The sequence below is a fragment of the Anopheles bellator genome, chromosome 2 (assembly GCF_943735745.2).
Source record: "Anopheles bellator chromosome 2, idAnoBellAS_SP24_06.2, whole genome shotgun sequence".
NCBI lineage: Eukaryota > Metazoa > Arthropoda > Insecta > Diptera > Culicidae > Anopheles > Anopheles bellator.
The window spans coordinates 9518286-9538778 of record NC_071286.1 but is presented as its reverse complement, the minus strand read 5'-3'; the positions used below and the strand labels follow the sequence as shown (position 1 = coordinate 9538778).

The 20493-nt window shown below is 47.7% G+C and overlaps 5 protein-coding genes across 5 annotated transcripts; 2 read left to right on the top strand and 3 right to left on the bottom strand.

The window, feature by feature from the left end:
- Positions 1-1064: 1064 nt before the first annotated feature.
- On the bottom strand, positions 1065-2695 carry LOC131212179 (WD repeat-containing protein 5). The gene is made up of 3 exons (XM_058205944.1): positions 2287-2695; positions 2112-2208; positions 1065-2043 (listed from the first exon to the last, which is right to left on the bottom strand). Exons 1-3 carry the CDS (start codon positions 2416-2418, stop codon positions 1229-1231), a joined length of 1044 nt encoding a protein of 347 aa, XP_058061927.1. The 5' UTR covers positions 2419-2695; the 3' UTR covers positions 1065-1228.
- A 435-nt stretch (positions 2696-3130) lies between these two features.
- LOC131212180 (NADH dehydrogenase [ubiquinone] 1 beta subcomplex subunit 8, mitochondrial) lies at positions 3131-4118 on the bottom strand. Its single transcript, XM_058205945.1, has 3 exons — positions 3964-4118; positions 3488-3711; positions 3131-3419 (listed from the first exon to the last, which is right to left on the bottom strand). Exons 1-3 carry the CDS (start codon positions 4046-4048, stop codon positions 3204-3206), a joined length of 525 nt encoding a protein of 174 aa, XP_058061928.1. The 5' UTR covers positions 4049-4118; the 3' UTR covers positions 3131-3203.
- A 766-nt stretch (positions 4119-4884) lies between these two features.
- LOC131211860 (1-acyl-sn-glycerol-3-phosphate acyltransferase alpha-like) lies at positions 4885-13004 on the top strand. Its single transcript, XM_058205511.1, has 3 exons — positions 4885-5208; positions 10866-10999; positions 11075-13004. The coding sequence occupies exons 1-3, from the start codon at positions 5024-5026 to the stop codon at positions 11815-11817; spliced, it is 1062 nt and encodes a 353-aa protein (XP_058061494.1). The 5' UTR covers positions 4885-5023; the 3' UTR covers positions 11818-13004.
- Positions 12426-14766, bottom strand: LOC131211859 (protein maelstrom homolog). Its single transcript, XM_058205510.1, has 3 exons — positions 14601-14766; positions 14346-14535; positions 12426-14254 (listed from the first exon to the last, which is right to left on the bottom strand). The coding sequence occupies exons 1-3, from the start codon at positions 14724-14726 to the stop codon at positions 13161-13163; spliced, it is 1410 nt and encodes a 469-aa protein (XP_058061493.1). The 5' UTR covers positions 14727-14766; the 3' UTR covers positions 12426-13160.
- Positions 14767-15151: 385 nt separating this feature from the next.
- On the top strand, positions 15152-20151 carry LOC131208705 (uncharacterized). Its single transcript, XM_058201530.1, has one exon. The coding sequence runs from the start codon at positions 15811-15813 to the stop codon at positions 16279-16281; it is 471 nt and encodes a 156-aa protein (XP_058057513.1). The 5' UTR covers positions 15152-15810; the 3' UTR covers positions 16282-20151.
- The last annotated feature ends 342 nt before the right edge of the window (positions 20152-20493 follow it).

The window sequence follows — 20493 nt, the reverse complement described above, 5'->3', positions numbered from 1 at the left end:
CCAACACAAACCCGTGCGGGTAACGCAATTCCACGTGAGTTCGACGCGGATGAAAGTGAAACTCCATTTGTCGATCGATTCCCGGGTATTTTTCGGTACCATAAAGACCGGTCCGAGTCTTCTGCACGCTTGCCAAAAATAAAAGAAACATAAAACGTGAAGGTATTGTGTTTATTGTTAAGCGACTTTATTAATGATCGGTAACATCAACCACATAACTAGCTCGAGCGGATGATCGTATTCGAATCAATCCGCTCGAAGCTTCCGCCTTTGCTGGAGCCGAAAACCATGATTCTCGTCGAAAGTCACGGCAAAGCCGCAAACAATAGGATACTACGTCACTGCGTGACTTTCACGCATATTTTTGTTGGGAGTCTATTTGTTTTGTACCCAAAAGTGGGAAAACCGCCCGACGCAGACACAGGCTGCCACGAAATAGTAGCATAATTTATTCGCGCAGATAACGGTGATTTCCTACTGGTGGAAAAATAGAGTAATTTGGATTCTCAACCCATTATTACTGATAGCCGATTCGAAAGGAAAAAAGGAACATTAACTAGCACCTTATCTGCTAATTATTGAGTTATCTGCTATGCATTATGCAAAGCCAAAGCGCTAAGCCACGCCATGCGCCATTGATCTTACAGCAACTCTGCTGTGAAGCTGCTGATTTTGTAAACCAACGTAATTTGAAAAATCATACCGAGCAATTAGATATTTAGATGCTCTTTTTTGGTGTTATGCGCAATCGAATGGTTCCACAACAACAACAGCAGTAACAGTTCCTAAATCAAATGGCTCCACAACAACAGCTGCAACAGGCACAGCAGCAACAAGCGAAACAGCAAGAGTTTTTTAGACGTGAGTTCTGTAGACTTGAGCAGCTAGTGACACAATCCCGCAACAAATGCCAAATGCCAATCGCAGCCTGGTGATTTTTGTAACCAAATGAAATTCCAGATTTTAAATACCATGTACAAAAGTTAACAAACCTTCCGACAACCGTGGGAAAATCGGATTTAATTTAAATACAATTAGACAACTCTCCAAGTTCATAGTAGTAAGTTTATTAAATTCTGTTGACACACGACGAATAATTCTTCGTTGAGCCCGTCGTAGGATCGGAATTGTGATATCCTAGTTGATCCTTGCTTCTGGCGTAGTACTCAAACGATACTAGCTCAACTTTGCCCGTTTTCTGCACGCGGCGGCAATCTCCGGCTCGAGTTTATGTGTCGCTCTTCCAGAGCTTTATCGTTTTATCGTTCTCCAGCGCTGCCGATGCAATAATATTCTCGGTCGGGTGGCACGCAGTACAGAGGACGGTGTCGGTGTGGCCCTGCAGTGTCTGGACAATCTCTTTGCTCTGCAGGTTCCAGATGTACACCATGTTGTCCTCGCTGCCCGACACGATCCATTTGCCACCGGTGACGGAAAAGTTGGCGAAAATGCAATATTTCTCGTTCCGGTGGCCGGTGTACGTCTTCAGACACTTGCCCTTCGAGTAGTCCCATAACTTGAGCGTGTTGTCGAGCGTTGCCGCCAGAATGTATTTACCGTTTGGGGAAAACTTTACGAACGACACGGGAGGATTGTCGTCATCGATGAGAGTCTTTAGACACTGGCCGCTGGCAGTGTCCCAAATGCGGCACAGCCCATCGTAGCTCGACGAAACGATCAGAGACCCGTCGCGATTAAAGTGCACCGCCGACACCGGATCGGAATGGGCCGGCAGCGTTTTGAGGCACTTGCCCGTCCGAACGTCCCAGATGCGCACCGATTCGTCGAAGCTTCCCGAAACGATCAGGTTGCTCTGGGGGTTAAAGTTGCAACAGAACACGTAGTTCGTGTGGCCTTTTAGTGTCTTTAAACACTTGCCCGAGCTGAGCTCCCAGATCTTGAGCGTTTTGTCGTCACTAGCCGTCACCAACAGGCGGCTATCGCTCGACCATGCCACATCGCTGATCCCCAGTTTGTGCCCGGAAATGGTTTTCTCAAACTTCCCGTCGTATGCGCCCCAGATTTTGATCAGCTTATCGGCGGCTGTAAAAAAACAAACATCACAACATCACGCAACACAATCCGATCCGTTAGTTCGGCCCGCCACTTACATGAACTTGCCAGCCATTCACCGTTGGGGCTAAACTTTACCGCCGAGACTGCCTTCGTGTGGCCGGCGAGTGTAAATTTAAGGGTATAATTTGGTTTCTGAAACAAAAGCAAAACATATCAGTTAGAAACCGCTTCGGTGAAATCGCCGCTTCCGCAGCTTCACGAGCATCTTACCACGGACAACGATTGCCGGTTCTGGCTCGATGGGGCGTGCTGGCTCTGCGAAGGTGGCGGGCCGGTCTGTATCGGAGTCGGCATGTGAATCGGATGGCCACCATGGCCAACTGGGCCCCCGAGCGGGACCATCGTTGTCGTTGGGGTAAACGCTATTTTCTGTCACGGTGCTTGGGATAAGGGTACCTCTCCAACCCGCCGGATTGTTTACGCTTTGCACATCAGTATTCCGATGGCCGAGAAGGGAACAAAAACACTGTAGGCGCGGCACAATACTTTTGTTCAACGACCAGAGAACATAATACACTATATTTTTCCCCTTTCTTTCGCATAAACTCGATAGAGATAGGATATTAATAATACGCGAAAACTCTGCTTTGCTAATCCGCGTCTTTTTGTGTGTCAATCCGCGTCTTTTTGTGTCTGACAAACGAGCGTGGTTTATTTGTTTTAGTACATTTGCCGAGCCGTCACGATCTGTACTAAAATTTGTATAATGCGTGACAGCAGCTGGCTAGAGATGGGCTCGTTTTGTATTATTTTGTTTTTGTGGTAAACAAAATCGTCAGCTAAAAATATGCACAAAATACGCATTTTCGCGATTATCAAACAAGGGCAACTCAACTGAAGTGTTTACTCTCTTGCTGGATGACCCCGTAATCAATGCATTAAGCCTTCCGATACATTCTTGAGAGCTATGCCAAGCCATTGAGCTTTGTAATTTCTCTTTTTATTTACATAGCGCTCAATTCCTCCAATCTACGATTTTATGCCAACCGGAATGAGGACACAACAACGCGCAATAGTGATCTCATTTCTTTCATATTGCACATGTTAGCCCCCGTTTTGTTTCAAACATTGATTTCACGAACGTAGCTGTTGCTTCTATTATTCATTCCTCCCAGCGAATCGATATTTTACTTGGATTCAAATGTGTAGTGCTGCTTTCCTTCATACGGATACTGCTTGGCGAGGACCGGTCGGAACATTTTATAATCCTCGAGCCAATAATATATCGCAAAACATCCAGCCATCACACCAAGGAACGAGACCCAGTAAGTTTTCATCGAGTAGCGGAGCGGTTCAGCCGAGCCATATCGATCCTCGGCCCAGAAATCGGTTTCTGCGTGGAGCTAAAAATGATACACATTCCCAAGCTTAGTGCGCTGCGGCCCAAAATTACGCTGTCTAACAAACTCACTGGGTCGTGAAGGTTTCTCTTCAGCTCCGGAAAATCGTACGGATAGTAGGGATCGCGTGCTTCCGCTGGCACGTCCGGTAGCTTCGGATAGTCGCCGTAGCCAAGTCCATCATCCGGGTACGGCTGGTACTCCGCCGGTGCTAGTCCGTATTTCTTCGCCGCAGCTTCCCGATCTTTTTCTGTTTCAGGAAACTTGCCAGGTTTGAAGTCTTTGTTCCAGCCATCTGTAAAACGAACGAACAAGAAATTGTTCCATGTGTACTTTGGAAGCATTATCAGCACAACACACTCCATCCGAACGTAAACAAATCCAGGTATGTAACTTTTTGCGACTCAGCTGACAGCTAACTCAGGGTTCGATGCGGACAGTTACGTAAAATCCGACGAGAGGCCCGGAAACGGCTCGTCGGCTACGTATCGGCCACCGATTTGCACTGAATAGTACCACCCAACGGTGCACCTCTCCGGATACTTACGATTCCTTACGGTCATGTACAGCAGTGCCGGGTTTCGATTCGATATTTGGGCTGCAAATTTGATGCCCTTGATGAGCGCTGCCATCTTTTAGAACACTTCTTTCGGATCTTTACGCGAGCAAAGGAAAAACTTCACTGCAGCCGCGCAGCAGGGGTTGACAGTTGCAACTTCACCCTACTGCCGGAACGCCCCGTCGCCCATGCAGCAAAAATATGGTAGCATAGGGTGGCCAAAAAAACGGTCGTTCGAGTGAAATTGAGAAGCGATGCAATCAAAATAAGGACGAAGCATTTGTGTTTATCATAGATGGCATTAAAGCTGATTATTAGGGTTCACTTTACGCTATTTCCATTTGTAAAACACACACGTTGAGGAAGCGCGCATGCCTGACAGAAATTTACGGGATTCAAAAATAATCTCGTCGCAGTGACCTTTTCGAAAAACCAATTTGTTCCCCCAGAAAAGTCCGTTCCGTTACTGTGTGCGTGCCGCCGAGAGTGTGAGCATGTGTGCGACCGCTGGCTCTGTGTGTTGGTCTGCCGTCCGCGGTCTTTTCTCTCAATCCTTCCACTCGCGAACAGCGGCTCAACGCCCGCGTGCGTATATTTTGCTTTTCTTCGGCGCTGCACCCGCTCAATACAGAGCTCTGGAGCGTTGTGAATAAGATAGTGATCCGTGTGCCAGAAATTGCGAAATCTAGTCAGGGCACCTAGTGTTTTTTCGGTGCACTTCCGGATGTGTCATTACCCTATCCGAGCATTCTCGTGGCCACAAATTAGCATCCTTTTTTAGTGTCCCAAAGGTCTGTTTTGAGAAAAACAAGGAAAACGCAACGGCCACAAGAAAGCAACGCGTTGTATTGACCGATCGATAGGAACGTGTAGAAAAGTAACAAAAAGTGCAATTCGACGGCATGTAGAACCCCCGGGCCGGATATCCTGCATCCTGATCTGAGTGAAAGCAATCGCCGTGTGGTGCATTAAAGCGTGCGTGCGTGACGCATTTACCCGCAGAAGCGGCTGGAAACATCCACTTTGAGGAGACCGCCACACCGCCAACATGATATCGAACTATCTGGAGCTGTTCCTCATCTGTGCAGTCATACTGCTGCCAATCTTCTACGAAACATCGAGCAAATTTCGCTACTTTTTCAAGTTCTTCGTCTACTACGCGGTCGTCATACTGAACTCCTTTCTGCTTACGCCTATCTTCATGTTTCGCCCGTGCAACGTGCGGAACCTTGTGTAAGTAGTACTGTCTCAACCGAGGCACCTTCTTCGTCGCGGTACTTCCTTCCTGGCATAGCCGAACACGCACCGTTTTGATAATCGAAGAGGGTGCATTTGTATTGCCGAAAATGGACCAGTCACCACAGTGGCCACGGTCAATCGATAATTTGAGCTCGTTGCTGTCGCCGTTGCTGTTAGACAGATAGCCAACCGCCTGGCGAAGCTTAAAGTTCAATACCATAGCCAATACTATATCCGGCCTTGTTTGGTGTGATAATCGATTTTGTTCCTTCTTCGCCCGCGCCGTACTGGTACATCCGATGTCCTTTTCCTCCTTCACGACGTTTCGAAGTGTCGCTAGGGTTACGAACATGTGGCAGCTACCACTAGAATTTTAATTGCTCTTCGTGTCACTAGCGATACTAAAAAAAACCCGGCCTGCCAGGGCATGCTTTAACTGTCGATCGATATTTCCAGCACACTAGCGGAAGTTCTCAATTTTTTTACCGCTTTTCGTTTCGAACATTATCTGAGATGAACAATTTATTCTTTTGTGCTAATGTGTAGTGTGATGTGTTGGGTACTTCTGAAGCGGTGCTTTAAAATTTCGGCAAAGCATTCCATAATTTTTGAACCATTACCCGGCTGCCCTTAAACTCTATTTCCAACGTAAGCAATGGTGCGTTTGCTTTTATTTACACAATTGCTGCCAATGTGCTTACACTTTCCGCCATATCAAGTAACTTAGTAACGCGCGTCTGGTGAAATGCGCACCGTCGCGCTATGCTTTCCCACTGGTCAGTGGAGTTATTCTGGGATTGATTGAAACTAAACATGATGCTTCACCCCGCATGTCCTTCACCGTACTGCTGCTGCCAGAGTAGGCTTCGGTTTGTAAAAATAAATTCCCGTCAGTTCGGACAAAACTGCTCCGCGCTAATGCCATTACACGGTGGCACTAAAGGGCCTCCACTAGGTGCGACTCCCTCTGAGTATACCATGTTCACGATAGCACGTTCCCAGTCCCGGAGCTAGTAAACTGTCACGTTACTGCGTGCTATCGGCGAATGGGATTTTTCTCAGACCTTTTTTTTTGTTTGGTCGCCATCCTACATCTTATCATCCTCTGATAGAGTCCATTCTCTGTCTCTCTCTCTCTCTCTTTTTTGGGTTATGGGCATGAATCAGCTTATTGATAAATTACGCACGAAGAAGAGCCCCTCTCGTTAGGCCAGGCGCCGGGAAAGGTTCCTGTGGAGTATTATTGACCGCCACACGAAGTGTAAGATATGGTCCACTCTACGTGAGACTTTGGCAGCGTTGGTTTGTTATCAGCTCACAGTGTACCGGAGGCTTACAGTGAACCGGCCATACTGAAGTGGAACATTGGTGCACTATTGTTTCGTAATTCTTACTGCGACCACCCACTGCTGCACTCTTTGGCGATTGTAGGATATTGTGATTGAGTACAGCTGAATCAGCTTTTAATAATTAATTAAAAGTTAATCGAACCCGAAGCGAATTTTGCGGAATGCATCAGAAAACCCCTGAAAGCATCCGGAACCGTCGTTATCCGTCTGTCTGGCACGTTGCAAACGGCATGGCATCAGCGATTGAATCATTGCTGGGCACGCCAAGAACCGCCCCAACGAACGGGCCCAGTCTCCGGGTTCGGTTCTCTCCCTTCCTTTCTTTTTATTGTTTATTAGAACCTCCAACGCAACTGGCGGCATGCTCAAGGAGGCACGATCATCGGACCGTCCCTTGCCTTAAACAAGCTACGGTCCGTAAACTGTAACGATGACGACAACACCGGAACGAAGACACAATCCGCCGTGGGTTCACGAGCTGGTGTCTGGTTGTGTTAGTCGTGACGGTCTGTGGGTGTGTTTACTCAATTCGATTCAATTAGCCTCAAGTGCTGCGTCCCGCGATCACACTGATAAACGCATCCCTCGGTTGGTTCGGCGACAGGGTCTGCGGCGAGCGCGTCACGATGATCTCCGAGAAATCTTAAGGCTAGAGAATTATAACGGAAGCCTAAGTAGATTAGTAGTTCGCTCGGGCAAGAAACAATGCAGTCAGAAATTGCAATTTGAATGTAGAGCGCAAGCCAATGACTCTCTGTTCGCCAAAACCACGAACCGCGGTAGAACCACAATTTATGTAAGACAAATAGTAGGGTATCAACCTTGTTTGGTCATAATTGGAAGAACAGAAAATTCACTGTTAACACGGGGCCACCAGTGCTCAAGGTGAAGCAAGTGGTCGCGATTATCTGCTAACGATAATGTCAACACACTACAGGAAAAGCAAAAAAAAGGCTTCACATTTCCCTCACGCGAGTACGACGCGTCGTCTTTGACGAAAACCGAAGCACATGCAACCTGCGGTCACGTGCTCCTTTGCCGTCGCCGCCGAAGGGTGCTCTGCTGACCGCGACACAGAAAGAACCGACCTTGGTGTGATGTTGTTTTTTTCTTTGATACCATTAGAGGACGGCTGCCTTCCTGGTGCCGATTGTCGTGTAGAACCGCCAGAGCAAGAAATGACTGTGCGAGATATCATTAAACGTGATTTAAAAGAAAACAAAAAAAATTATACACGTTCTTGGAAGCAACTTCGTGCCCGATTCGACGGAACTGAGGTATTTGTTTTATTTTTTTAGCGGCAATTAGCACGTGATGTGTGGAGGCCCATGACATAACTCGGCCGGAAACGGAAAGCCATTTTCAAACCGTTTGTTTGTGTGATAAATATAAAGCCAAAATAGCCAACCCTGGGGTGGCGCTGGAAGCACTTGTAATCGTAAGGCGCACTGGAAGGACCGGTGTAATCTTTGACGCAAGCACAATGTGGTGCGACGTGCAGAGGCTTAGTATAATCGATACATTAACGCGCTTGTCGGGGGTCCACCTCGCAACAATGCACCGTCCGCAGTTTGATCCACTGATCCGTTAATGCTCTTTTTGCTGAGCCTTAATCCCTTATCGGGTATCGGATCGACCGGTGAGACACAAACCAGTGGGGCCATTTCGGCAGGAAACAGAATGTCCCATGGAAACCGCATGCCGGATCGCCGATAACAACGCCGGCGCGATCTCTGCTCGTTCGATTATCGATGGAACGTCCGATAAACTGACTGACCACGCGTTATTATTGGGCACGGGGCTGAAGTTTGCACCCGCAGGAATTTGGACCACGGTTTTTATGGCGATGGCGATGATGTGCGTTTTGTTGCTGGGAAACGATGCAGACGACGGACAAAAGTTCAAAGCACACGAAAACGTGCCTATTTCGAACTAAACCAAGTACGGCTCTGGAGGAAGTTGTTAACTATTATTTCTACCCTCAATGAAAAAGACGAGAAGCAACCATTTGGCGGCAACGCTTTATTTATATCATGTTGAGCCGTGTGATAATGTGACAAAAACGCGTAACGATGATGCTACGCAGGGCCACCGATCCGGAATGGAAGGAATCAGCAATTGATGATAAGGAGGAAAACGAAGACGGACACTGACCACAGTTCGCCCCCCCGGGGACGTGTCTTCTTCTACCGTGTGCCACGTTTGTTGCTCCAGCAATTCGCAGACACCGTTAAAATCGCGCCACTTAACGGCCTAATACGCGTTGCCCGTTATACCTATGGCGGCGTTAAAATGTATACCGAAAATGAAACAAAAATTGGACACAATTCGTGTATGGGTCACCGTTTTTTTGGAAACGCGATCGATAAGGTTGATAAGCCGTTACGGCGATTACAGGAACCACGATTACCGATAAGTTACCGAAACTCAATTAATTGGTTATCAATAATGTTCGTGGAGAAGAACACCTCGGGGTACGCAATGGAACCATGTATCGTGTTGCTGTCGCTGGCGTGTACATGGCATTTCGAGTAAATAGAGGGCTGATAATTAGATAATCTTACTAAACACGGTTGTGGACAGAAGAAACTCCATATGAACGTTCGCTTTTAACGTTACACATGACGATGCAAAGCTGCAAATATCAGGTTGGGGAAAAAGTAATCGACGTTTTTTGCGTATACTTCAAAACTTTATCTAAGATGCTTTTAATGGACCGATTTGCATCAAATATGCACCATTTTGTTGACAAATTTGTTGCCTTTTTGAAAATATTTTAAATTAATTAATTTTAATTTTAATTAATTTTAAATATTGACGTGGCACCCAAACATCGTACTTCTTCATGAATCCAGCTCTGCGCAAATGGCTTAAAACTGTTTGTTGTTAATCTTTTGGTCCTAGTCAATACTCTGATTACTAAAATGATTACCAACTTTGATTATGTCTGTGATTTTATCGACATTTTTGATGGCGGGTCTGCCTGTGCGAGGTGCAACTTAGAACATCGAAAATAACAAAAAAGGGTCAACGAAACCAAAATTACACATTACTAACGGTTAGAGTATCGGCACCACAAACACTATGCACAATTTCAGCGTTCTAGCTTAAATTTTCGCCTTTTTCGGACAAAAACTGTAAAATGTACCTAATTTTCTCTTCGTTGACCTCCATTGCTAACAACCTGTAACTCACAAACGAATAGAACAAACAATAAACAATGACAGAACTTTTTTAAGTGTAAAGTATCAGCTTTAAAACGAGCCTAAACTTGAAACTGTACGATCGATACTTCACGAGATATCGATCGCTGAAGATATCTGTCGTGGAAAACGTCGATTACTTTTTCCCCAACCTAATATATGACCTGAAACGGTAATTTTGACTGGATTTGCTAGAAATAGGTATATTGATATAGCTAATATATCTAATGTTAAATTGCCAATTACAATTGCCAATGATTGACAATTACATTATTTGTTTTAACCAAACTTGTGGAGAACATTTGTTAGAATGTAATTATACATGTGAGATGAGTTTCTTCTCACTGTGAAAGGCGTCTCAGGCGATAAATATGGAAATTTGTGAAATTCGATTGTTAATTGAAGCGCTGATCAAAATTCAGCTGAGTAACTATCACAGCTGATGATGATTATCCGTGCGTCTCGTCGATACAGAAACGCGACGGCCCACCTGGGGGCTTGCCGTGCACTTTCAACACGTGTGTCCGTGTGTTGTACCTCATGGTGTGCATTTACGATCGCACCCCGGACCTAGGTCAAGGGTAGTCCGCGACCAGAAGCCGGTTGTGACGATGACCGAGTTTGTTGAGATATTGATGACCATCACGGGTACTAGCGTCTCCAGTTCTTTAAAGAACACATATGAATGTTCAAAATGTGAGAGATATTTTGCAGTGTCGCACCACCATTGTGAGATGCCCAGCATACGTTCTTACTCTGAGAATGTTCACAAAGTCATGCGTACACTTGAATGTTTGGATTGTAAACTCGGATTCGTCGTGAGGTCCCTGCGACCGGCTAAGCAAATGTTGTTGCCCTTCGCCGATGGTCAACCCCCCCGCTTGGTCGGGCGTCTCGGCCATCCACCACCCTAGAACGTGTTTGCGGAGTAAGCAGTTGGTTCAGAGATTAGAATGACCCCAATTTCCACCGATCTAGCAGTCCTTGGGCTTGATCTCGCAGCGTGGCTAAACAGTGCCTAAAGTGGTGTTAATTTCTCGACTTTTAACCGACACTTTCTTGGCACACCTTCACCTAAAACCTCTCCGTTTCGTTTCAGGCTGGCCAGCAGGTTGTGCCGTGTAGCATCGTCGATCATCAGCATCAAATGGGAGGTACGCGGAGGCGAACATTTAAGCGCGGACCGGGCCATGGTGATGGTGGCTAACCATCAAAGTTCGCTCGATATTTTGGGTAAGCCGCTCGACGGACACTAGCCTAGCTATTTACGTAGCGATCAACACGGGTGTAAACTGTTTCTTTTCGTAGGAATGTTCGATTTCTGGCATGTGATGGACAAATGCACGGTGATCGCCAAGCGGGAGCTATTCTACGCCTGGCCATTTGGGCTGGCGGCCTGGCTGTCCGGGTTGATCTTCATCGACCGGCGGCACGCGGAACGGGCCCAGTCGACGATGAACGATTCGACCAAAATGTTGATCGAAACGCGCACCAAGCTGTGGGTGTTTCCGGAGGGTACCCGGCGCACCACGAATGAAATCCATCCGTTCAAGAAAGGTGCCTTCCACGTGGCGGTTCGGTCCCAGCTGCCGATCCTGCCGGTCGTGTACAGTTCGTACCACACGTTCCTGGACGACCGGAACAAGGTGATGAACCCGGGTCACGTGATCGTGACGGCACTGCCGCCGATCGAAACGAAGGGTCTAACGATCGAGGACATCCCGGCGCTCATCGAGCGGACACGCAACGCAATGATCGACACATTCAAAGCGTCCACCAAGGAGGTGGAAAATCGATTCAACCTAAGCGGCCACGGCATGACAAAGAGCAGCCCGCCGGTTAGGAGTGCGGCAGCACGATCCCAGCCGACCAGGCACACCAAGCAGCGGACGGATGCCGTACCAGCGGACATGCCGCTGGAATCGAGTGGCGGTTGCAATCTGTTGGATGGTGGTGCGCGAAAGATCGGTTCGCTGATTGGTGGTGCGAACGATGCGTCACCCATCAAGGAACCGACGGCCTACCGACGGAAGGATGTGCAGCGAGATTAGTGGCCAACCGCTTGCCCGTCCACTCCGTTGTCCTGTGGGTCACGGCGGATGTTGAGCGGTTAGCCTAACATGTGTGATGGCATCGAAGCACGTTCCCCAGCTGCGTATTGCAGCGAAGAACGATTTTTATCTATTTGCCTAACAACATTCTCTTATTTATGCGTTCCGAATTTGCAGTGGTAGAACCCCAGTCGATCGTACGATGGTGGTTCACGGCCTGCCGGTGCTTCGCCCCTCACGAGAGTCTTATTAAGTTCGGTTAACTCTCCAAGAGAGATTTAAATAGAGCCGTGAAAATGCACGGCAGCGTAGATAAGTAGTAGAAGAATCAAGAAGCCAAAAGAACTCGATCCCCGAAATTTTAATGCACGAAGAAGGAACAAATGTCATCTAAACAGAAGGCAACTTTTAGTAGGGTACGAGTTCTATAAGAGAGCCGCAGTTTGGTTAGAAATCAAGCACCGAACCCAAAGATTGGAAGCACCGAACCCAAAGATTCAACAAAAGAATTACCAAATATTTTCTTTCGTTTTGTAAATGCAGCGCATTAAAGAACAATCTTCCAATGGTCAAGTCAAAAGGTATTTTTGTAATTGGTTTATTTATCGTGTTCTTTTAACTACCGAACTGCGGTTGTAGTTAGAGTCTATAGCGTACGAGACTACACAGGTGAACGCATTAAAGAGAACTAAAACCCATCAGTGTGGGTCAATACAAACCGGTGGATTTTGTTCAAGCGTAGTACAGTGGATGCCAAAAACAGTGTAAAACCTGGCTGGCTGGACAATGTTTTGTAAACGTGTAACAGTAGTGCGCAGTACTATCGTTCCGTTCACGCAGAAACGTTTGACCTGAACGCAGTGCATCTGGTCAACACAGGGATTGCGTATGTACATATATGCTGTTTCAACCTCTATAGCCCGGCCTGGCCACCGTCACCGTAGTCGTTAGAAGGGTAGAAATTTGAATGTAAAAACGAGGTTACGTTGTTCTTATATACTCGTGTTACTACGTTACTCTTTTCGCACGGCATCCCAATGTTTTACTCCCTTTTTCCAACATTATGTACATTGTGTAACTATGAACTATAAACAGAACAGCCTGGGATTATGAGATGAGAATAATGAAATTAATAAACTATAATTAAACTTGCAAGTTAGCTCCTCTTTCCGACTCGCGTTCTAGCACTCGCCCTGCTTCCACTGCAATAAAGGAGATCAAAATGTTTATGTTGTCGTTTATTTTTTGAAAACAGAGTTCACTCTTTCACTTCTTTTCTACTTAGTTTTGTTATAAAATGAAGTTTAAATTGAATTTCTAACCATCTTCTAACATTGGATCGATTATTTGGGAATTTTTCCACGTCCGGCTCCTCCCAGGGAGAGATAATCCGACAACATAATACCACGGCCGCGACCGCGAGACGATGCTTTCGAAACAACCGACCACGTATCGTCTTCTGGATGCGATCGACCGCCAAGTTCGTGAGTGTTTCCATGCTCTGGATCTTTTATCGGAGGCAACCGACTCGTTGATAAATCACCCCAGTTCGGTTCCTGCTTGAAACTTCCCTTCAAGTCCACTTTGCTATCGTTGCTACATTTCCACGTGTGCCTGGACGAACTGGCACGAGACTGCACCTCCGAAGGATACGTCATACGCGAAACGTACGAATCGGACACGTACGAAGTCCTAGCTTCGCCGTTGGACGAGCCCATAGTATTCCCGTCCGTGCTTGTTCCGCTCAGAAGCTGCGACGAAGTGTTTGCGTTCAATGGTACGTGTCGGCCGGGCTGCAGATCGATACTCAGATCGAGGCAGCAGTTGTCCGCGATCACATATGCCCAGCGAATACACCGCGACAGAGGACAATTCTTCACGTTGTCCATTGCCTCGTGGTCATCGCAGGCAATGCCTGTTGTGTAGTCGTAGATGTCCCTGGTAATGAGCTGCTGGGCACGGTGCACCGAGCCAAACATTTTCACATCCATCCCGAAACTTTCGGTGCTGCACTTCAGCTGAAAGAACATTTCCGCCAGTGAGCATACGGCCAAGTTGTACTCGTCCGTGCCTTGGAACAGCCACTCCAACATGCTTTCCACCTTGGCCACATCGTCCCGGTCGGTGAACAGCATAGGCAGCTCGCCACTGTCTTGGCCGAGGAACGATAGGAGCTGACTTGTGATCATATTCAAATCCGTCTCCCCCTTCGCATTCGGTGGCACGGGCAGCTTATGGTCCTCTTCCGCATGCTTCGTCGCTAGGTACGCCATCCCGAGAGGCAACCTTTGTGGATCAATCCTAACGTGCAGTTTGTCATGGACAGCTTGTTCTAGGTTAAAGCGGACCACGGCCATCTCGGCCGGTATGTAGTTTCCCTCACTGTCCTCACAAAAGTATGCGAACGATATGAAGAAGAAATCTTGCTTTTCCAGGGCTAAAATCGAGCAAATTTGATTCATAATGAACAATAGCTAATGGTACACCATGCCATGAGACCCAGAAGACGCAACCGGGCGCAGCCATACCGTTTTTTTTCGTTGCCTGCTGCAGCAATTCCGTGAGTCGCTGGTGATGGCCAAGGACTTTAGTCTCTCGCTCACGCTTCTGTGCCTCGACCTGGGAGTACGGTATCCCCTGTGCGGTGAGCCTTTCCCCGAAGTCGCGATTTTTCTTCGCTTTGTCCTCGAACGGAGCACGCTGTTGGGCATTCATTTTCTGGAAGGTGGTAAAAAAAAAAAGGCATCGCATCAACCAACTAATGGTGTCCCACTTATACATACCACCCACTTCTCTCCGGCTTTTACTGACGCTTGTGCGAGGCTGATTCCCCTTCCACGAGCATCTTCATTTTTCTTATATTCCAGCATGAAGTAGAAAAATGCGTTTTTCGGCGCTTTTTTCGGCATTTTGGATAACTACTTTGGACGCTGATAATTCCTGATCGAAATTTCGAGTGCAAAAGAACGGCGCTGTCAGCAAGCTGTCAAAAAGTGACAGATACCGTTTGGTGAGGGTAGGACAGTGCACGCATTGAACGTTCGAGGAAAAAATTAAGGAGGAGCAACACAATTTGAGTGGTTTCAAAATTAAAATTGTAGGCTTGTGATAGTATAACAGATTATTAAAAAATGAAAGAAGGCCTACCTAACGTTGTTAAGTAACGAATGTAACACTAACTAACAACCCTTCAGTCCGATATTGACAGTGGCTGCGGCGAAAAATAGATGGCCTCAGAGTCAGGTTCAAAAATTCAACGTCAGGTTCGAAAGTCGGTTAGTCAGGAAGAAATATAAGAGCGCGACTCAGACGTTTTGAGGCTCAAAGTTGAAAAGTTGAAAAAGCGAAAACGTATAGTACGGACGCCGGGCTATGATCGGAGGCAAATTTTGAGGAAAAGAAAAATCAATCAGACACACACTTCGCGTTTACAAACACAGTGGAAGTGCAAGTAAAGGAAACCCATAGTACGCACGGGTTCGTGGTTTATGCCGAGAAGAGCTCGACAAAAACGAAACACGCGCACTTGGCCCACTTTTCGCTGAAACTGCAAGAAGTGTACGTTGAAGAAAGAGAACCACCGATACGCCAGGTCGCGGAATTGTCCGGTTTTGCCCTCGTTGCAACGAAACGCACTGCCGTTGGCCGTGAAGTGAAAGTTTTCTACCTCGCCTACTGGGCCCCGTCACAGCGTGCGTGAGAAAGCATCGGCGTGCGGTGTCTCGCGGAGTGCACTCGTAACCGGTCCGTGCGCTGGCGTGTAACGCGTAGTACGCGAATATCGATTTTCCGAGCCAAAAGAAATTCGAAGCGACGCGCGTAGAAAAAAAAGGTTTGAATACGTGACATCGGCCACGGCGACGTTACCAAAACAATCATCCACAGTGCACAAGTTGAGCGAGGGATAGCTACGCGCGCTGCTCAACCGGATAGTTTTCGGTGCTCCTGAGAGTTTAATCAATACGAGCAGCCGGCAAAGATAACCCCGCAACCATGGCTTTCATGATGCCCGTGATGAAGAACGAGTTCGATATCTACAAGGGCCGGCAGCGGCGGATATCGGAGTGCTCGAACCAGACCAACTGCCGTTCGCGAAAGGTGTCGGAAAGCTCGCGCTCGGACGGTCCCAGCCTCTCGACATCGCCAGGTAACGAGGGCGGCGGAGGTTTCATGTCGGCCGGTTCGCCCGCCCACCGCAGCCACCCGATGTACATGTCGCACCTCGCTTCCCGGTCACAGTTTTCGCGCAACTCGTCCCGCACCTCGCAGAGCTCGCTGATTGCTTCGAGCCCGTCGAAGGCGAGCAGCGGTTGCAGTCCGCCGAAGGGCGGGGCCACCAGCGGTAACGCGGTGCCATCCGCCGCCGCCGGTAGCCAGAGCAGCCTCAACAAGTTCCACGTCCGGTTGGTCGACAAGCTGCGGAAGTCGCTCCGCAAGAGCAAATCGACCGACAGCCGGTCATGAGAAGCCAACGGTGGTGCCGAAGAAGATCCCGATCCGGACGCCGGCGATGCTGATGTGGATGGTGCTGGCCAGCACGGAGCTCGCCGTCGCGGCCGGAAACGAAGAGACGAAGGAGAGGACGAAACGGACGCAGCCCGCGGGGGGCAGGTGGTTGGCGTGTGTTCGGACAGTGTGCTCCACGTCCATCAGCATGCGAAGCCTCCACTACCGCGACAACGAAGCAACACTCCGGTACTCCGCACCAGAAGGGGTACGTTCAGTGCCCCACGGTAACTTTGGTGGCAGGTTCGGCGGAAGTGTTCCGAAAAATTCACGCCATCATCCACAGCTTCATCGCCTACTGTTGCGTGCGAGTGCAACGAAGAGACACATTAACTACCGAAAACGGGTTAACACCAGACAAAACACACTACACGCATACCCCGCAGTTCAGCTGTTAAGTTCATTTGGAGCGCAGTCCACAGCAAGGGAGGTTGCCGCGTACCAGCACACCGGAATCACGGGGGGGGAGCCGCGTCGTAGGATGTTATGTTGTGGCGCAACGAAACTACTTTTAACGCTCGACGGCCTCCTTCGATCCAACCTATATAGTACGTAGTAACTATAAGCAACATAAGTGATGCTTAGCATCGAGACACACAATCTACCTGTGCGTCAGCAGCTTTAGTGGATTAATTAAGGCTTTTCTCTAGACTTAAGAAAGTCAGGCTAAAGATGATCTATCCCACGTGCTTGTGGTTATGCACTATGTATCAATGTCCTTCAAATGCCGAGCGCGCCCTTCTGTTGTGGCCGCGACCTGCCTTATGTTCCTCGAACTTTGCACGGTGACACACGAATGCTGGGGTTGATTTTCGGTCCCCTTTCGATTACTACCTTTTTACGCGGGTGTATCCTTTTTCTGTTGTTGGTTTTCTCTTTCACTCACGCACTGCACACGAATTGCGCAGCACTTTTATCCATCTCTTGACGGCGCCGCGAACACGCACAGGAAAAGAACCGTTAGTGGCCGACCGACGGCTGTAGGTAGGCAATAATAATAATAATAGGGACCGATAATGCATCATTTCTAACATCATCATCATTTAGGCTGGAAAGCTAATCAGAAATTAAATAGTCAAAAATTGACGTTTTTTTGTTGAGAATACGCGAGAGCTCACAAAACAAAGACCTTGGACTTGAGGACGACACCCGACACGCTCGCCGGCCGGGTGAAACCCTAATCCCGTAGCGAAACGGGCTGGTGATAAATCAAATCCAAACCTGTGATACTTCTGCGGAATTGTTCATAATTTTGTATTTGATGGACACGGACGAAGTGTAGAGTAGCAGAGCCCTGCGGTCCTGGGTGACTTGTGCTGCTTAAATCGGTTCGTACAAATTCAACCAACATTTGTCTTCGCTCTTTCTTGCACACTTTCTTAATCCCATGAGTGCGGCCCAAACTCCGCTGCACCTTTTATTTGCGTTCCTATGAGCGGCCATGAGGGCTGGGAGAGTTTTACATTCTCTGTTTAGCAGAAGCAAAACCATGAGTTGCGTTCAGAAGACACACATTTACATAACTGTGATTTATCGATTATTGTAACATGATATTGTGAATGCTTTTACGTACATTACCCAAATAGAACATTTATCGTCTAACAGGAACAGTGCAGGGGTTCAAGCGGAAGGGCTGAGGCATCCAATAAACTGTAAAATTGAAAAAAAAAAACTTATAACACTGTAGCAGTGCGCGCGGATCATAAATAGTGGCAAAACAAATTGATACAGAACTTTGTTTGAAAAAAATCCTGAATGGACGAATCGATTAGTCAGAAACGCAGGGAGCAGGGGCAGTGACGCCAGAAAACCCGGTTCGATCCAACAGCAGGCAGTCTCCACCGCGAATTGTTATGCAAACAAGGCCCCCACGGTCGGGGGTGTGTTCCGTTCCGAATCGATATTCGAATTATGCTGCAACCCGCGTGTGGTGTGGATTCGATTCGATTTTTAAGTTTCACATTCTCCCGGCGCCTTTCGATCGCGAGGGTAGCAAATAAACAAACACATCAGGTAGTGCGCCAGGGTTCGCGCATTCGCGGATGAGCTGAGCAGATGCAGCTGGGCCGTTGTTTTGGGCTGGAGACCAGATACGGTTACGCTTAAATGAATACCACGAAGCAAATATATAAATTTATCTACCTATATACACACAAACGTATCAGATTATACTATTTCTACAAGCGCACGGACGAAGGCCGTGAAAAGTAGAAAACAATATGGAACCCCTGCGTTGGCCCAAACCACAGACGAAAACCGAGACCGACTGGGCGCCGAAGTTTCTATTGGTAGCTTTTCACGGGTCGGTTGCGTGACAGACAATTTGCGCGCTTCGTGCGGTCATTTGTTTTTATTAGTTTTCCACCCGCGTCCGCCAGGTCTGCCAGGCGGTGCCAGAGAAAATCGGTTTCGCTTGGTATTTTCTGGTAACATAAACGCGAAAATGCAATTGCGTAGTGCGGAGCCGTATTTCGGTTCGGTTCGGCCCGAACCGGTTATTGGTGGCCGTTGCGGGTTATGATGTGATTGCGCGGCGCACGCGGCGCAGTACGGCACTGATACGGTGCTGAAGAAGGATCATTGACCACCAGCTGTGTACGCCGAGGGGCGCCCGCGCTCTGTCGCGATTATCCTGATCGGCGATGAGAGAGGTTCCTGACCACCACTAATTGGTCGTATGGTGAGATTTTTCATCTCAGCCAACCCGCTTGGAAGCATATCCACAGACCAGCCCATCACTGGTTAAACCCACAACGGCCCCAAACAAAACAGGGTGCCAGATTTAGCGAAATAGTGCTACACCAAACCCGTGGGTTTCAATACATCCTTTCACCGTACCGTAAAAGACTGCTGCTGACTTAAGAAGGAAGATAAACATGAACCATTAGTCCCTCATTTTACATTTATAGTTGAGCTAGGTTAGTGCTGTTTGGACATTGTGCTAGCAAAATCTATATGAAGACACACTGTTGTGTAGGGTTAAGATAGCGACCAAGCTCTGACACACACATGCACGCGGTGTGGCGCACGTGCGCGGGCGATAAGCGTCTTGGCATTACGTTCGCGGCGAGAGAGACGGTACCTTACAGGCGTTGCATTAGGAATCAGGCGCAATATAGTGTCCATCGTTTCATTTCATCATTGCGGGGCGTTCCGCTTGTACTATCTTTAGAATTCGCGGCCATTCAAAGACTCTGCGGCTGCCTGAATTTTACGGAGAAAACATTTGCAGAAATCGATCACAGCACGGCCCACCAGAGGTGGGTGAATATAAAACACGGCCCATCTGTTCGTCCGAGATGAATCATCAACCTAATTTTAGTAGCTTTAAACCACATTCCACGCTTTTTGCCAAATTTTCTCGAAACCCCTACAGTCCGCGAGTGAGATGGCGCATCCCGTGTGGGACGCTAGTGGGCGAGAAAACCCACCTTTAGTTGATTTTTCGTGAAAGAACGAAACAATAAAGAGGGCTTATAAAAACACCGTTCTTCCTCTCTCGCTCTCGTGTGCCTCGTCATAACGTAAACGTTTGCTAGCATAATTGTTTGTAGATCAACTTTAGTTCTAAACACCATAAGGGACTTTAACACTGTTTGAGAACAGGAATTGCGTTAAGTGACCAGTTAGTTTGTAGTACAACCTTACCTACCTACTATCTGTCTCTCTTTCTCTACTGTTACCACAGAGCCATCATGCGAAATATGCCGCAGTGGACCACAACACAAAACAGAACACTACATAATCAAAAGTAAGGTACACTATGTATTGTATGAATATTATTGAACCCAATAAAATAATGGAACTGTTGTTCCGCAAACTTTGTAAACAGACAGAATAAAACAAACGCCTTTCCGAGTGGTCATTTATTTGTGCGTTCCGAAATCGTTCCAAATCAGAAGAACGTGCAGCTTTTGACGGACAGAGGTTTACAGGGCCCGAAGTTGCAGGGAGTTGCAAAGGATTTGCAAACCAATGTGAACACTCCGCGGGGAAGCCGCGGGCAGGATGGGATTCGTCAATCGTTTCAACATTCCTTACCACTTGCGTCAATCGGTTAATTTTAGTGGGGGGGAGACGCCAAAAATATCCGCAATTGTTTTCGCGACCGTCCCCTATGGTGGTGCGCGAATTTTTTGCGCTTTTGTTTTGCTTTGCGGCCGATGTTGT

Excerpts from the sequence above, each read along its gene's own strand:
- LOC131212180 (XM_058205945.1), bottom strand. The coding sequence starts at position 4,048 with ATGGCAGCGCTCATCAAGGGCATCAAATTTGCAGCCCAAATATCGAAT. Across the intron at positions 3,712-3,963 it reads GTACATGACCGTAAGGAATC|ATGGCTGGAACAAAGACTTC; the intron begins GTAAGTATCCGG and ends TTCGTTTTACAG. Across the intron at positions 3,420-3,487 it reads AGAGAAACCTTCACGACCCA|CTCCACGCAGAAACCGATTT; the intron begins GTGAGTTTGTTA and ends TATCATTTTTAG.
- LOC131211859 (XM_058205510.1), bottom strand. The coding sequence starts at position 14,726 with ATGCCGAAAAAAGCGCCGAAAAACGCATTTTTCTACTTCATGCTGGAA. Across the intron at positions 14,536-14,600 it reads AAGCCGGAGAGAAGTGGGTG|AAAATGAATGCCCAACAGCG; the intron begins GTATGTATAAGT and ends ACCACCTTCCAG. Across the intron at positions 14,255-14,345 it reads GCAGGCAACGAAAAAAAACG|CCCTGGAAAAGCAAGATTTC; the intron begins GTATGGCTGCGC and ends GCTCGATTTTAG.
- LOC131208705 (XM_058201530.1), top strand. The coding sequence starts at position 15,811 with ATGGCTTTCATGATGCCCGTGATGAAGAACGAGTTCGATATCTACAAG.
- LOC131212179 (XM_058205944.1), bottom strand. The coding sequence starts at position 2,418 with ATGGTCCCGCTCGGGGGCCCAGTTGGCCATGGTGGCCATCCGATTCAC. Across the intron at positions 2,209-2,286 it reads ACCGGCAATCGTTGTCCGTG|AAACCAAATTATACCCTTAA; the intron begins GTAAGATGCTCG and ends CTTTTGTTTCAG. Across the intron at positions 2,044-2,111 it reads TGAATGGCTGGCAAGTTCAT|CCGCCGATAAGCTGATCAAA; the intron begins GTAAGTGGCGGG and ends GTTTTTTTACAG.
- LOC131211860 (XM_058205511.1), top strand. The coding sequence starts at position 5,024 with ATGATATCGAACTATCTGGAGCTGTTCCTCATCTGTGCAGTCATACTG. Across the intron at positions 5,209-10,865 it reads TGCAACGTGCGGAACCTTGT|GCTGGCCAGCAGGTTGTGCC; the intron begins GTAAGTAGTACT and ends GTTTCGTTTCAG. Across the intron at positions 11,000-11,074 it reads AAGTTCGCTCGATATTTTGG|GAATGTTCGATTTCTGGCAT; the intron begins GTAAGCCGCTCG and ends TTCTTTTCGTAG.